This window comes from Wasmannia auropunctata, unplaced genomic scaffold, assembly GCF_000956235.1.
Source record: "Wasmannia auropunctata unplaced genomic scaffold, wasmannia.A_1.0 LD336023.1, whole genome shotgun sequence".
Lineage (NCBI taxonomy): Eukaryota > Metazoa > Arthropoda > Insecta > Hymenoptera > Formicidae > Wasmannia > Wasmannia auropunctata.
This window is the reverse complement of record NW_012026867.1, coordinates 829,472-847,580: the sequence shown is the minus strand read 5'-3', so window position 1 is coordinate 847,580 and position 18,109 is coordinate 829,472. Positions and strand designations below refer to the sequence as shown.

At 43.3% G+C, this 18,109-nt stretch overlaps 1 protein-coding gene across 1 annotated transcript in view; it reads left to right on the top strand.

Annotated features, from left to right (window-relative positions):
- The window catches only part of LOC105452982 (teneurin-m), a 456,576-nt gene that overhangs the window by 178,894 nt on the left and 259,573 nt on the right, over positions 1 to 18,109 (top strand). The window contains exon 3 of the mRNA XM_011694585.1: positions 2,924 to 3,238. Coding sequence (XP_011692887.1) covers positions 2,924 to 3,238 — 315 coding nt within the window. The remainder of the gene's footprint in view (positions 1 to 2,923; positions 3,239 to 18,109) is intronic.

Sequence of the window (18,109 nt, the reverse complement as noted above, 5' to 3'; positions counted from 1 at the left end):
GAAAATAGAAAATGTTTAAGGGAGTATCCGCGTATATGAGATCGTTTTCACGCCGCGTCTAGGTTTTCCCTCCCACATTTTGTCACGATACACACTCAAATCTCAATCCGTTCCTTTTCCGTGAAGGAGCCTGAAATCGCGTACGCGTATTCCAAAGAAAATATTATAACGTTATTGTAAATCGATGTAATTTATATGTAAGTATATTTTACTTTCTTTTTCGTGCCGAAGCTATTTCAAATGAAATTATTCTTTGCGTAATTCACAATAAAATTTCAAGGCATTATTTTTCAGTATCGATGACTGTTTTGTCAATGTATCTCCGTGATGTGTGACATTCGGTCTCTCATATAACGTACTACGACATCACAAATTTATTTGCGACATGTTTGGTGTGCTGTAAAATTCAGAGCACCAAAAGGTATTCTTTGGTACTTGCACCGTATGGGATGCGAACGCGTGTAAGGTTTATATCAGGGTTATTCTCTCGGATGCGCGGTTTAATGTTGCGCGTAATATGCGGACGTCGTTTGCCGCTGGAAGCACGTGTTTACGTATGGTTTATTCGATATGCAGTAAAACGATATCGGGGGACCTCATAATCGCGAGCAACAAAGGAGATCGCGGCTCGTCCATCGTCGCAGCCACGCGGAACTTGTCACGTCGGAATAAGAATTTTTACGATTTCCATCCGCGCGCGCGCGGCAGACTGCAGTAACCCAATTACAAAATCACTAAGCTTGTTAAGCGTTAAAACCCCGTAAGTTTGTTTAGCCTGGGGCCGTTTGGAGGATGGACGGACAAAAGTAAACAATGGGACAGAGGAAAGGCAATGGGAAAAGGAGGAAGCAACGACGGAAATGGAGGGGCAGGGAGGAGGAGGGGGAGGAGGAGGAGGGGAAGGAGGAGAAGGAAGGGACGCAAGATAGACGGAGGGAGCGACAGAATAATTCGGTTAGCGATGAGTCGCGTTGTTACGCAGCTCCGTATATTGTGTCCATTAACGGTATGCACGGTCAAACCTAATTATAATGGACCCCTCCAACCGCCGCGCGTCGTGATTGGTAACGGTACCTTTTTTGCTTTTAACAATGCTGCCGAATAGAATCTCCTTTATGCGCGTCCATCCCGCGTCAGAAGATTATTTGTACACACGAGGGTGGCATATATGTATATAGATCGTGATGAGCGCGCGATGCATTATGTCCGATACGGCGCAAACCATAATTGAATGTCGAATTACGCGCTACCGATAGATACCACTAATAACATTTGCATTTCGCTGTAACTTCATCCATCACGTAGAGAAGAGCCTACCAGGCGCAAAGCCATATTGTATTCAAATCCGAAGCTCAGCCGAAAGGAGGCGATGATTGCAACGTCGAAGATAAACAGAAGCGATATTTATCAATTCGTCGGAATGCTTCGACGGAAAGGAGAGACTGTGTAACTGTACTGCTTAATTTAAAATAATTAAAAAGATACAATTCTGTGCGCTTCATATCGGACACGCAATCAAATCAAGGGTTAATCGAATTGCAATTTCCATCCGATCTCTCTCTCCCTCTCTCTCTTTCTCTATCTCTTCAGCGTCCACGGACTTGTCGATAATCGATTCCGTCGTTGGGACACTGATACACGTCCACCCATAAACCATTTTGTCTCGGCGCGGAGGAAGCGCAGGGTTATCGAGAAACACGATTTCTCATCCCTCGCTTCTCAACGAGATGCTAACGAACCTCTGCCTCTTTTTTCTCCGGCGCGACGTAACTCTTGGCGACAGGTCGATCGATCGGCCAGCGGCGTGTCAAAGACGCCGATTCAGGGAAGAAAACCGACTTGGCGATATCGATGTCCCGGATAGCACGGCTCGCTGATGCAAGACCCCGCACAAGCCGCGCCAGGAGTCAGAGGTCAAAGGCGGGAGGCATCGATCAAAGTTTTCGCGCGATTTATCCCGAAGGCATCGCCATAACGAGGCGGGTCGTCGCGCCATCAGCTTTTTCCATAACGTACCGAGTCTCCCTCCCTCCCTTTTTTCCGTCTCGTCGCCGAAAACCGGTTTTCCTTCTCGCTCGTCGTCACGCGGCATCTGGCATCACGGGGGATCCACATTCCTGAGACGTCCCTGAAACGATGACAACTGGGAGCATACCCTTGGGACCGATTAGCCTCCACCATCGATAGTCGTAAGCTCACGTTTACGCGCTATTATTGTCCCAGAAAAAAAAAAGCATTAAGGTGTCACGCGAACGCGTCAGTCTCGTGGGACCGCTTCGAGTAAGGTAGAAGGCGATGAAATCATAGAGGCCGTTCGCGAGCATCCAAAAAAGGAAGACGTCCGCACCGGATATTTCCCCTCGAACGATCTCCGCGCAGCGCCGAAGGATGCGGAAGTCTCGCGTTTCTTCACTATTTGTGCAAGTGTGCGTGACGCTAGGATTGTTTTCCCAGCTCCTCCTCTTGAAATCCTCGGAGTCTCCTAATGCGTTGCACGTTCTTGCGTCCTCGGCCGTCGCGCCGATCTCTTTCCGATGTTGCGACAGCTTGCACTGAGATACCAGCGTTATTTTGTTCTCTTTGTGACAAACGCAAACCCCGTCAGATCTCGTGCCACGATAGAGCAAACTCCGAAATTAAACAACGATATATTTTGTGACTACTCCATTTTATGCGTTTTATGAAAATTTTATTTGAAATAAAATAGCAAAAGAATATAAATATCTCTTAATTTACAATCATAATTTTACTCGCTCGTCCTTTAGAAAATTTGAAACGCAATTAAATTAATTAATATACGCTTATTGTCAACACCATTTCTGATTAGCTCTTTAATTATTGTCGTCAAAAAGCTTTTAAACTGTGAAGCTGTAAAACATTAAAAAAAGGTATATTAACAAGTTATTTCAACGTTTGTTTTCAGGGAAGGGACGGCTTTATCCGGCCTACAGTCTAAGTGGCAGCGAGGGTGAGGATAATACCTCCAGTTTGCGTAGTCGCGCCTATCCGCAAAATAATCAGACCAACCAATCCCACCATAATCATTACAACACAAGTCAACACAAGCAGCGCGTCTATCAACAGCAACAGCAGCAACAGCAACATCCCCTGTATCATATGCCCGGCAGTGGTGCCGGCCTCAGCGACACACCGACTTCCGGTAACGCATCTGACGAAACTCTCACTGATAGTGATCTTATCACTGTTGCTCGTGATTCTGCGCTGCTCGTCCATAACGGTGAGAATAAAACCATTTATTTTTATATATACATATCTATTCGTGATATTTCACGTTGCAAAACATAACACTGTTGACAACAATAAACATTGTTTTCATTGTTTCCAATGAAAATCTAATATCTATATGTAATCCTCATTTGGCTAAGAAATAAAGAATTGTTCAAACGCTAATAATATACGTACACAACATGTCACGATTTATTTCAACGGGAGTGGTGGGTATCGTGCTCTTTCCGCTTTCCGTTTACTCAATCCCTTTTTGATCGCGAAAGACAGCCATCGTGAAAGCGCGATGATATCAGTTCATCGCGTTAACGGAACAAATCTTTTGAAGATAATCCGCGGGAAGAGACAGAACGGTAAAAGGACACGTGCGACAGAGTCGGTCATTCGCAATAACGCGAAATCGTTCCCCTACATTACTCAAACATGATGGATGGCCCTTGCGGCGATGAGGTGTGAGGCCACACACGGGGTTTGTCGTAGACGGGGGAGGGAGGGGGTTATCGGCACGCCGGCTTGTCAGGGATGACGTATCGCTCCGAAGGTATACACACCATATCTCGGAGCCCGTCTAGCCCATCCTGCACCACCTTCATCCAACGCGTACCACCTGGAAACCAGCTAGCTACGGCTAACTCCGTACTCAACATAGCGGACACTTGCGTGTGATAGGTATTTATCACTGCAGTCGCGGCGTAAGACGAGTAAATCAATTCATCGCGCAGCCGCTACCGACTGTATCGGCCGATCGGGAAAATGAAGAGAAAAAAAAAGGAGGATGTCCGTGCGCAGCACACGATGCATACGATGCACGCGTAATGGGAGATTCATCTGCGGATAGCAGAATGATAAAGACGATTTCTCGATGACGCCTAAATGTATATATACGGCCCCCGTATAAGTCGTAAGAATACAGAAACTTCCGCGAATGAATAGAAGCGTTATATGTATAATGGAGACGTATTCAGTATCGCGGCAGTAAAGTGAGCGCACGTGACGTAGCATCGAATCTCCGGTGCGACTTTCGTTTCCGGGAGGAGGGGGGGAGGGGGGAGAGATACGGTGGAATCTCCCCTTTTATTGGGCGTAATGCGAGACTGGCGAGACTCATAATATACATCCTACCGCAATTCTCGATACTCCATTAAGATTTTCAGCTGAATCATAATGACTGCGACGACTCCGCGCCTCCGAGCGAGATGAAAAGGAAAACGGGAGAAACTTGCGGATTTCAATCTCCAGTATGACGCCCCTCTACCTATTCCCTCAACGTGACAACACGCTGGCGCCATCCATCATACGTACGCGTCTATTCTTCCACGAGCAAATAATTCCTGCCATCCCCTCCCGTGTGTCCCTCCCCCTCCATGACGGACCCAGGACACATCCTGGACGCATAATGCTCGAGGTCAATCCGGCTCTCGAGTGCGCATAAACGCGCAATTACGGGCTACGTGGATTAGCATGACAGTGGAAATCATCGCGTCATCCGGGGGAGCGTATTAGACGATTACATTATCGTTGCACAGTACGCCATGGAGCGTCCCGGATTAATAGCAACGCCTTCGATCATACCAAGATGACATTTGCCTCCGAGGGAACCCTTATTAATGCATGTGTATGTGTTCGTGTGGAGGATCTTTTAGATCAAAAATTCATTACCAGCCGAAGCTATAATATTATGCCCAATGATATATAATTTAACGAAAATAAAAATTCTTTGTAAAACTGTTTCAATTTTTATAGAATAGATTTTCAGAAAGTATCTTAAATCGAAAAATAATTCTTACACTGTTCTATGGGATTTTCATAAACATATAAATGTCACCAATATTTTTTCTCGTTAATTAATTATGATTAGATTATTAATTATATTATAACTCTTTCGTATAAACATATTATTATATTTCTCTATATCAAAGTATGTATGATCGATTGTATTGCCCCATATATAATTCTAAGCTAATTACCAAAATGTCTTTAATTATGTTTAATCGACTTCAATTTTTCTATACATGAAATTCTTGGTGCAAACATACAAGAAATAATAAACAAAAATTATCATTTGCCACACAAAAGGCGGAATGAACCACGTTACATCATTCTCTAATTAACAGTCGGCGCAATCGCCGTTTTCATCGTCGAGTGCCGAATGAATTAGGATTTTCGTCAGTGTACGAGCGGCGGCGGGCGTGACGAATTTCTCAATTCTGCCGCGCGCGGAATCGCGAGCCACGTTAATGAGACGGAAGTAATCCCCCCTTCGGGGTATTCATTCGTCCTGGTTGAAAGCCCTCCTGGGTCGGTCATAGTTCCAGCACAGAAATGGATTTCGCCGCAAAATTTCGGTCGTGCACTCTAATCCACGTAGTCGTTTCCTCCGATTTTCGATATTCACGCGAAGGAGGAACCAGGAAGAACTTCCGTCGTTTCTTCCGAAAATTCTTCTTTATAAATTTCTTAGATAACTAGTGCTCTCTCTCTCTCTCTCTCTCTCTCTCTCTCTCTCTCTCTCTCTGCTGTATAATTTTTTTCCCGACAAGAGATACGCCTACACTACGATAATTGTAAATAAATAAATAATTTTTTTATCGCACTTTATCGAATTTTTTACTGAATGTTAACTGCTCTCCTACCAACGTATTTTACATATACTCGTATATTTATACATCGTCGATAGCATCGCGCACGACGATTTATCAAATACCCTTTAGTAACGCGGGCTTTTGTCGCTGTTCGGATAATCACGGCTCGTTATATCGAAGAACGCGATGACTGGGCACTTTGATACACACAAAAAAAATGTCCTCTGTTGCTCATATAGAATATCGGATTTCATCTGCGTCGCCTCGGATTAACGAGCGTCTATCATCGCGAATATCTCCGTAACGATCAGTTCTGCTCCGGCGGGTTAGACGCTCGTTAACACTTCGTTTGATCCTACTGACGACGTCTCATCATTGCTTCGCGTGATAAACTCGCGCGCGATTCACTCCGGCAGCGATACCGGTATTGTAAAATACCGGTGACGCTGTTTTCCAAATTACAGCTAGTGCTAGCTAAGCTAGCCGCCATTCGCGCTGGTTGCATTTTCGCTAGACAGGCGCATAAATAAAAAATCGATACGGTTTTTCGCTCACGCACCTCCTCCGTCGCGTCTTCTCCCACCGTCTCGTCTCTCGTCTCTCGTCTCTCGTCATCTCGTCCGCATTCGAGACTCCTCTCCTTCGCGTTCTGTTTCGCGCCCAATTTGCGGCCCATCATCGCTACGGAAGAAGCAATTTCTAACTTAAATGAAACTCCCTCTTGCTCGCGCTCGCCTACCCCTCGATCGACAGGAGACGCCGGTCTTGCGTTTCATCAAGTAGGGTAGCGCGAACAGGACGCAAGGGAAGGATGCACTGAAAGGCTCTCCTCTATCGCGCAACGAACGGCTACCCCCGTAGCAACCAATCGCTCTGAGACCGCTTACACGCAACTCCCAATGTTCCTGACAAGATTATGACGCGGGTTACGAACACGCTATAACTGCATGCAATTTAATACGTCCTTATGTCGAAAATGTCCACGGATGATCGAATATTACAAATACCATCCCTTGTCGTGCTGTGCAAAATAAGTGCAGCATTGATACAAAACAAATATAAGTTCAAGATCGCAAAAAGTTACAAATTTAATCATCAACATGATAAATTTTAAAAATCTCGATAGATTTATCGCGTCAAGTTGAACTTAAAATTATGCTTAAACAGTTCCAAATATTTAATCATTGATTTTCGTGGCATCACGATCTTTGTGTATTATTTCCAATAGAGAAACACACACATAGTCGACAGTATTAACACGATGCGTTATGCACGGCGGATTATCCAGTGTTCACTGAAGTACATTGTCCCAAAGTATCACTAAACCGCTTACCGGTTAGATATTACATCCCTGCCAAGATCATCGCGCAAACTTGCGGGAAACTGCAGCTGCAACTACTTCACCTCGCGTCAAATCATTGCAGCGGGTGATCGCGCGGGACGAGCGCCGCATTCCGAACTTTTCTTTTCCCGGCCACCAAATACTTAACGCAAGGAGCTAGTTAACAGTTTGTTACGTCCCTGTCACTATCAGACGCAAAACCGGAACTCCTACTAACTAGCTTCTTGCGGCAGCGCTATCGCGATTATCGTTTGTCGTCCATTCAGCGTATCTATCTATTACATACATCGCCATAAGCAATTCAGATCGATCGCGGAGCTTGTTTTGCCGCCGTTTGGGAATAACGTTCATACGAGTGTAAAGTAATTGCGCAGCGCAAAATTTAGTTTTTCATATTTGTTTCTTTTTCCGCGATGACAGCAATAACTAGCATAATTACGTTTTAAACGTTTTAAACATAATTATCTTTTAGACGTTTTCTTGATTTTTGCGTTGCTCCAAGTGTTATCTTGACTGACAGATTTATGGAACAGCATAGAGTTTACCTGTTGAAAGCGGTAACCGCCTGTTCCGTGCTTGCACTCTCTCAACTTTGAAATTTTTTTTTTAACTTTTTCCTGATAAACGGATGCTGATAACTGCATCGGCTCGCTCGGAAGGTAGTAATAAAGCAGGGACTGACAAAGAAGGCTGGCGCTATCGCGTGGCTCGAAGTTCGCGAGATTGCCTGGCAGCCTCTCGATATGGCCTGAGTAGAAGCGCGGCGAACTTCGATAATCTTCTCTGCAGCGAGCGGCCCAGGGCCCAAGTTTGGCAATCAATGCGAAGTAACAGTTTAATTAAATACGGGTAACCCTTCACCGACTCTGCGCGAGCGTGCGCGAACGCGCGCGCGCGCGCGCGCGCTCACTCGAAGACAGACTAATCTTGGCCGCGTCGTCTCAAGGGCTCCAGCTGGATTCAACAAACGTGGAGCGTTCGACGGACTCGCAAATCCGATCGCCGTCGTTATTCGCGTCCCCCGCTTCCCCCGCGGCCCCTTTCCCATCCTTTGCTCCTTAGATCGCGACACGTCAAACTTTGCGGTCGGCAAACAGCAATCGTACGAATACGATTTCAACCGAGATCGAAGTCGATTCGAAAGGCCTCGGCTTCCCCCGAGTGCCAGAAGTTCCGCTGAGTCCGCGGATTGTTGTAGATCTGGGTTACCGATAAGGTAGAATAAACACGATCCTAACTTATCAGGTTCAATATGGCACGAAGGGCGTAAAGTCGAGAATAGAGTCTTTCGTTTTATCGATTATATTTCTTGTAGGCGATTTTATATGGAGAGTTCGCGTCGAGTTATGAAAATAGCTTGACGATAGCAAGTCGTCGATTTGTTTCCAGATTTTTTTCCGACACAGAACGTATTTTGCCCTAACTTGCGTTTTAGAACGAAAATACGTGATATTCATTCGTATGCAGGCCACTATATCGTAATATCATAAACAAGCGACGCATGTTTCCTTGCGAGGAATTTAAAGCGGATTTACGTGATTACCATTTAACACAATGGTATATGTGTATTACTATTTAATACGAAATGAATTTTCTCATGAGCATTTACGCACCGCATTTATAAATTAAACGAGGTTTTACGTAAAGCGAAGAAAGCGGATGTTATACACTAACGCAAACGTGTCTGTGAACTTACGGCGGTCAGGTTTTTAACACGCGGGCATTCGAGCTTCTAGACCTTTTAACATGTTGAGCGGATCGCGAGCAGATTCTACATCGGTGACAAAGTACCCTTACGTGAGTCCATTACCGGAAGCACCTTCCAGGCTAGAATGTTATTGATACGTAGACGTAAGTTCGCGGGCACGGAGACGATCGGGGGCTCCCTTCGAGAGCATTATGTCTGCAGCGAACACTTCTCATCCATTTTCCATTCCTTTCTCCGTTTTTCTTCCCGGCTGCCTATGTTTATGTATGTCCGGCTGATTACCGAATGCGAGGATACGCCGGCTGTTTGTCTCCTACACCCGGCGGCGACAGTGCCGAGGTACACGAGGGTCACGCTCGAGTGCCCTCGTGTCTCAGCGTCTCCCCTCTCTTCTCCACCTCACGCGTTCTCCTTATCTCTCCTCCTGCTCGCAGCTACGCACGAGCATCCCCGATGCCACGAGCAAGTTGTATACCCGGGGGCGGAAGGGATCTCCTACGTTTGATTCCGATTCTCGAAACTTTGCCTCTTTGCGGACGTTCGATCGCACTAGTGTGCGATCTACGTAAAGAAAAGAAGAAGGAGGAACGACCATGCTGTACGTCGTTCCTCCTCCTTCTTTCCTCTTCTGCTCAAGAAACCCTTGAGTCTCTGCTTCGCTTGTTTACGTATTACCGGACTCATTTCCATCCTTCTATCGTCGTTTACTCACTCGGGATCTCGTTTAGGCATATCGGGGGAGAAAACGAATTTTTCCCATATTCCGAAGCGAATAAATCGCCGCAAGGCAAAAGATTATTTTAGTAATAAAAAAACTGTATATATGCGTATGTTGTCAGATCTTTATATAATACTCTCTGCTGTAATTTAAAATGATTATTGCTTTATTATTTCAACGAACTGACAGTTTTAAAACAGGCAATATAAATATAAATGCTTTGCGCATATCCATATTAAAAAAGATAAAATATTTGTGGAAATATAAAAAGAGCAAGGAAAATAATATAATTCTGTTGTGATTAAAAGTATAGGTACGTATAATCGAGATAATATCTCTCTTGGCTATGGAAATTGTACTTTTGATATCCATTTGTCTGTAATCCGTCAACAAGAGTGATGTCATAATTGGCCGTAACGGATTATACCGATCGACGCGTTATTAACTTGAATATTACTCGGTGAGCGATATTCCCATTGAAAAGGATTCACTCAGCAGCAAGATCTACATAGCGCTACGGTACATTCTCGATAACTGCCACGGACTTTAGTCGGACGGGCACTTGTCCTTCGCTGCACATAGCGTACATTTGAACCGAGAATAGAACGACCCGAATCCCTTTTAATACCGAACTAAGTGGGAAATGATGTTCCCTCCCCCTCTTTTCTCCAATGGTCCGAGAGAAGCTTCCTTCGTGCCGTTATCAAACCCAAGTTCAACCTATGCATTATTCAGAGAAAGAGTGGACGTGAAATTGGTGGTGGGGCGGGAAAAAAGGGGGCCTATTAGCATGGAACCAAATTACTTTTCTGCGATAACGTCATTCGTATAATTTGCCGCCGCGGCGGCGGATGGTGGAAGCTTTTTTCGAGTACGTCTCTTTCTGCCTCCGCGGCGTAATATCCAGAATCGAGCCCCCGGTGCTCTCTTCGCGATTTTTCTGATAAGGATTTCTCGTTCGACCGAGATTTCCAATAGAGGGAAATAAAGATTTGATAAAGACGGTAGCCCCCTTAGTTCGTGCGCTGCTTTCGAACTAAGGTTTCAACGATATCTCTTACATCATCGCATATGCAAAAGATAAATACGTGCAATACGTATACGGTTATGAAATGAATACGTAACTTTCACGCAAAAAGATAGAATAAAAATGCAATACTTCTTGTGTGTATGTGTGTGTGTGTGTGTGTGTGTGTGTGTGTGTGTGTGCGTGAACGAAATCGAATAGAATCGATAGAATAAAAATACAATACTTCTTTTATATTGTTAGATGAGATTGAAGATTGCAATCGTGCAAACTCGAATAAATCTTGTGGACACATGAAAATTAAAATTTGTTACTGGAAAGAAAGTAAGCTGCGATAAGCTCCGTATACGTGATATCACAGGGAGTTGAAGATAGGTGAAGACTGAACATAGAGAGGCGAACTATAAAGCAACGAAACGCCGGAGTACGCGCCGAGAAAATCAGTGGCGGACGACATAGCGTCGGAATGTAATTTGTTGTCCGCGGAAGACAATCGAGGAATCGGTCGTGAAAGACGGAAGGGTGCACGAGTCCGAGGACCTAGGATTTAGACGAATCCCCGAGTTGAGACGGGTCCGGCGGAAGTACGAGAGCTTTCTCCGCGACGACGACGCCAGTGGTCGAGGAAACAATTTCAATCATTCCCGTCGTAGCTTTGATGTTTTATGAGGATACGCATTCCTCTGGTCCGTGGAGTCGCAATTCGTTTCGGGAAAACCGAACTCTTTTCCCATTGCCCGCCGCTCTCGCGATGCGATCCTGCCTATACGTCTCCTTGCCATTGCCTCGCCTTTTTACGGCGTCTTAAGCACGGAGCCGTGTGTACAACCCATTCTCTTTCGTCCTCCGCGTTGTTTGAGGGTCACGGAAATACAGAGAATCCGCGCGAGCGAAAGGAATCGAGGTATGGGCGTCAGTTCGATTTGATTGTGTCTCGGGGCTGAAGCAAATAATGGAGGTTCGATGTCTCTCCGTCGTCGACGACCTAATGCTATCGTCGAGCTCTCGCCTTGCCTTTGGTGACCATGCAAATATTTATTCACTAGTTCACGCCGAGAACAAATAATCCTACTCAATGGCGCCTTGCGCTTGAACGCAGACTCACGGATTTTTAAATATGAATTGTAATCCTATATCTAACATTTAGATAACAGATTTTTTTCTAACTAATAACTGAACCGAAAATTTTAATCATTTTAGACAATCTGTAATTTGCGTGAAAATTCAGGAAAATGTTTTATTTATAATTTTATGCGTAATACCAAAAATGCTTAAAAAATCTGAAATACATACCTAAAATTTATATGAAAATACACATTAGAATAGCATAAAAATATTAATACAAATGCGTCAAATTTCTGAAATGTCCAATCCGCGTTCGAGATCATTTGCAACGGACATAATTCATAATAATAAAAAAGTAAAAAATCCTTAGAGATGCTGCAGCAGTGTTATTAAGCAAAAACTTTGTACAGATAGGAGAACAACGTTTAAGAATTGTTCAAATGTCGCAGCTACAAAATTCCGAACACGTTTTCGAGCAGATACTTTGACTTTCTTGCTATCTCTTTGAAAGCTCCGGGCATCCGGAATCGAGATATACTTCGAGAATGAAAGTACTTCCTCGTGCGCACTCGAAAAGTACACCTGATATTACGCGACGCGATGCGGGGTAAATCCGAAATCTAATCGCTCTGCCGTAAAATTCCGGGCACGTGCGCGGTATATGCAGTCGAGTACTAGCCGAACCTGAAAAACCGATGTCGAAGAAGCGACGCGAAACGAACAGCGGACGAATGCGGAAGAAAAAAAAGCAGTCGGGGGAGGGGGGAGGGGAAGAGGAGCAAGGGCGCAAGGGGAAACGGAGATTCAGAACGGTCGATTCCAGGGAGGAAAAGGATATCAATGCGGCCGATTACAATGCCCCCCGAGACGCGACAAAAATCGTTCCAGGTAAAACGCCACGATCGCAAAGCGCGTTTATTACGCCGGCTGAAAGTTCCATTTACATACCGCGCGAAAACGCGGCGGGGGGATGGAGGCGCGGAGAAAAAAAGATGCGGATGCGATTTGCAAGACGCCGAACGGGGAGGGAAGAGCGATGGTAATAGAGGAAGTGGAAGAGGGAGGAAGGCGGTGGCAGAAGAGTAAAAGTCGGGAAGGCAAATTTCGTTATTGCCTGCGACAGCCCCGAGGCACGCAGCGTCTATAAAGCGCTGTTAAAATAAGAAATTGAGTGTGATAAAAGTGTACAACAATAAATATATAAATAATGAAGTTCAATAGCTCCGATGACGATAATATAATTTGCAGTTGCTGCAACTTGATGTTATATTTTTAATATATGTACTCGCGTAGTTTGTAACAAATTATATTTAACACAGGAAATATTACACATAAAAAAAATATTTCGAAGCTCATATTTGCTTATGAAATTATATCTTTCCAAAACTTATAAAATCTATTCATATCAGATTATGGTAATATTAAATTCATAAATAAAACAAAATGGACCGAATGATTTAAATGTACATAAATAATTATTGCGCGTTAATTTATGAAATTAAAATCGATTTGTAATTATCCGAATAATACTTCATCCGACGGTGGTCGCTGCTTTCTTGCAGCCATATCCTATTTAGTAGCATCAAAATTTTACATGAAACAAATAACAAGGTAGACTGAACAATTTGCTGGGTTTGCATGATTAATCATTTCGCATCAATTTGCGAAACTAAAGTTGCGTGCCGTAATTATCTGAATATTATTTCGCCCTTTCGGCGTGAGGGTACCCGTTTTCTTGCAGCCACGCGTGTCTACGCCTATACGGAAGCACGTACACAACCCACGTACTCCTATTCCGACGTGGTTCTCGTGAAATTAAACCGAGAGTCCATCGTTTCCCTCTTTCGGTCGGGTCGCTGCTATAAACTTCGCGAGTTTATTGTTTCCCGCGCGCAGAGTAATTTAAAGGACTCACCCAGCGGGCGAAGCCAGGGCCGCAGCCAGACAGGATCGACAAACATCCCTCACTCATAATTAATTCTCATGCAAACACGATTTTTAGTAAGAACGGAATTTCATAGTAGTGCAACGGTAAGATAAATATTACATCGCGCGCGCGCGGATTCTCATTTATAATCATCTATCATCTAAACTCATAGTAAAGTAAATTTGAAGTACAGCTTAACAGATTATTTGAATGCTTTGTACTTTATTATTTTTAATCAAGTTAATGAAATTTTTGTAACATTGAATATTAAACTAATAAAATTTAAAACTAAGAGAGTCTGTTGAAGCAAAGTTCGCTCAAGACAGAAAGAGAAAGAAATTAATTTCAGGGTCAGATTTTATTTTCCTTCTTAAAGAGGGCAATTTGTCAAAACTCCCCCCTGGATTGTTAATGTTAAATAACGTGCCTAAGTAAAGAAGACGTTTCTGAAGATTAATGCAAACTCGCTAGAACGACCTGTATACTACGTCAGAGAAAACACACTCAAAACGATTAAATATATACATTAGGCGAAGCAAAGCAGAAGGTCCATTTATCCCTCTTACATATTGTACCCCGCTGAGTATACACGCCCGATTACTTTAATTCAGGGCCTACGACGGCGATAATTCATTGCGAGGTACAGGGCAGCGATTTCGCCTTTAGGCCGGTTATTTGTAACCAACGATCATCTTTCTCCGGCTCTTTGCTGACACCCCTTCCCTATGCTCCATCTTCACCGTTCGTACGACGCCCACACGCATTCGAGCACCACCCTTCGAGATCGTTATCATATTTCGAGGGCGATTCGGAAACGTGAACGCCGCCGTTCGTGGGCTCGCAAAAAAGAACCGTTCGTCTAAACGCTTGTAAATGTTGGAACAATCGAAACAGCGCGATATAACGCGACGACGACCGACTTTTCGTAGCCCGGGGACTCGTAATCCGAAAAAAAATCAAAGTGCATTACGAAGTAACTGGTTAGAAACAACGAACGCGTCTAACTCCGTGCCTCGTCGAGAAACCTCGATCAGCCCTGAGGATCCTCGTGCTAAGCAACTACAATAAATTAAAGAGCATGGGTGGCCGCGTGGTATCAGGCAATGTTTGATTCTCCCACACGGTGTTTTATGTAATTGACCTTTGCACCTTCATTGTGAATCTCGCAGGTGAGTCGGTGATGTGTAAAGACAACTTCATTGTAAGTAAAAATGATTTAGCTCGGAGCGGCATCAGATATTCCGACTCTCACTCGCGGTCTACTTATGCGGTAACGTATAATGTTAATAGACTCCGCTGCAATTTCTCGAAACTTACACGGCAAGAGCGACAACGCGTTTTATTTTGTAATATTATAAGCCATATATTTTGCTCACGACATCAAAAGTTCTTCGGACAATTAAAAAATGGTTGAAAGAGAATCCCAAAATATACGAACATAAATTTTTCGTGTAGTATCATCTCCTCGCCTCCAGCCTCTTTGTCTTACGATATATTCGTGTTTTCTACATGATCGATTACGAGAATCTTGACGTCGCCGCGGTTGTGCCGAACCCTCGGCGTTCTATTTGTGGGAAGACGGAGGAATATATAGAAAGTGGTCGGTGAAAGGCAGGGAGGAGCGTGGCGCGTGAGGGGATCCATAGATCTCGCGGCAGGCTAATTAAACGTCGGGATACCGCCCTATTAGCGGCAGCACCTTGGGGGGTGCACGCAACTTCGGTCTCGCCCCCATACAGCGAGCCGGACTGGCTCCCGGCAATTATAAATCGTCAATTAATAAGCGTAACTCCTACCCACCTACCGTGGCGTCCCGTTGGAAACTTCAAGTCGCACTGCGGGCGGGGGTGTAAATCACCACGAGGACCCGGGCTCCTTCTACGGTTGTTTCCACATAGTAGCCGAGAGGCCGTGACGCTTTCACGACACGGGGGTTTTCGCGACAAAGGGGTCTTGACGAAGGCCGAACTTGCCCTCCCTCGAAATGAAGGCAAAAGTTTATTAAGGTGGAAGCTGCCGTGGAATTAAAGCCAGAGGAACTGCCGCGGAGGTGTATGAGGCGGGCAAAAGACTCCGGTAAAAATATTAGTAATTATCGTTCCGCTCGTATTTACGGCACTCACGAAAATGGCACTACTGAAAAGTATAATAAAAAAGAAAGTTCAGAGAGAGAGAGAGAGAAAGAGAGAAATATATGACTTTCACGCTGAGTTAACTTGTCAACACCTTATGATATATAACATCTTGATGATTATTAGCAAGGGTGCAATTTATTCATTTGCCAACTTTTTATCTTTATACGGAACGCCATTTGTATCGTTAATTACTGATAATATACATATGAGTCATCTAATAACAAAAATTAATAGAAATTGTATCCCAAAAATATCATGCGCGACATTATAAAATATACTTTCCATGTCAAAGCACCATGAATTAAATTGAAAAGAGCTGAAAAGAAGGTTATAATCTAGTCAATGAAAAATAAAGAACATACTAGAGATGTAACGTTATAAACGAGAAAGAGCGCGATTAGTGGCATGCGAAAGCGAAGCAAAATGGAGCTTGCTGACTTCGTATCTCGTGCCAAGAGTTTTCGCTTGTTCTTCCCACTTTAACCCCCCGTCCTCCCTCCGTTCATTGTCTCCTCCTCTTCCTCGTGTCTCTCCTTTCTGCCTTTTCTTGTTTCGCTTGTTGCGGATATAAGCGAGGCGTTGACTATAAAATAATGAAAATTTATGGCTCCCCATCCAAGGCTTCACGGTGAATGGAACGCAAGGGGTACGCAATTTGTAGAGCTTTCAGAGAGCTTTGCCCCTGGCCTGTGATGAAAATGGCGGAGCAACGGTGACAATTACCAGGAACCTTGTCAACCCTTTCGGCTGCTTTCTCTTATCTTCTCTCTTTCTTTCCCTCCGCGCTGCCTGGCACCACCGTTACATCAGGTGTACTCGCTTTATCGTCGTAACTGGATAGACACCCCGATCTCCTTGATCCTTTCTTCGTTATTTACAACGCCAAGTCTCGGAAACGAAGCTTTCTACGTAACGTTTACGCGAAATAGAACGATCTTCGAGCTGCTAGCATTTACAGCACAAAACGCGTGAAAAATCGTTGTTATTATAAACTGAACTACTTTACAAATCATCTGCGTTATTCTTTTTAGTTAACATTATCGTTTTGAAGGGATATTCTCTAAAGAGAAGTTTGATTTAATCTTTGAGATGCACTTCAAATCTGTTCAAAGTGCTTTCAATCTCGTGCGTTATTTAGATCGGTTGCATTATCAATGATACGCGTGACGGAATTAACGAATGGTATGATTACAGAGAAGGAGCGGTGAAGTTATTTAAGAGATGTCTTCCAAGAAATATCTTGAAATGAGGAAGTACGAATCGCTCAGTGCTCTCAGTTTGATGAGCGTAAGGGCTGAACGCCCGTCGATCGAATAAATAGGTACTTTCTGTATTCCGCTCGTATCGTTTGTGAATAGTTTATATTCGTTCGTGGAATAAGGAATAAGCGGTTTGTTCGCACGTGAGTGCTTCCGACATGGCATACGTGGATTTGAATACAAAGTGGGTAGAACATTGGGTATCCGCGCACAAGGAGGTAATTGCATTGAATAAAGAAGGATTTGAAAACGTAAAAGTGTCTACACTTATCGCCATTCAAATATGTGCATTCGAGATTCTCAATATTCACGATCCAAAACGAATTTTCAGCATAATAACGCAAGAATACGTTCCAATGCTTTGTTTCCATATCTTCTACTTGATCGACTTGCAAATGTAACTTTATCATCGATTATTTATATTTGGATTTGTGACTACGTATGGATATAAGAAAAAATTGGTATGTTGTGCAAGCATATAATAAAAACTTGAAACATATGATGGATTTCTCTATAGTTCGAAAGAAATTAAAAAATAACAAATCAATCTTTTTAATATTTCTCTTCAATCAATTGCTTTAAATATGTTCAAAAAAATATAATTAAAACTGATTATTTTACTTGGCTTATGATAAATCAAATTTTTGTGGCTGAAACTCTTTCATTTTATTGATAAACATTTAATAAATTCTTTATAATATCTTTGTAAATTTAAAATATACACGTTCAGGTATACAAACTAACAGTGATGATATATTCTTTTTTACCGAAATTTTATTAAGAAGGTTCCAGCGTTTGATGAAATATAAGACAAGTTCGTAATACATACGAAAGTAAATTATATTCATAATATCCAGAAAAAATTTCATTGACTTTTATCGTACCGTTTTGAAGATATTTAATTCTAAATGTATAGTACTTTACATGACAGATATACACATAACCCTCTTTTGAGATATTTTTAAATATTTTCTTTTAATTTGAAATAGGGTAACTGTCCCTATTTAGTGTGTCTGTCCCTATTAGTATGCTTTTATATTTAAATAAGTTATAAAAATAAACTGGTACAAATAAATAGACAGATTGGAAGAGCACACGTC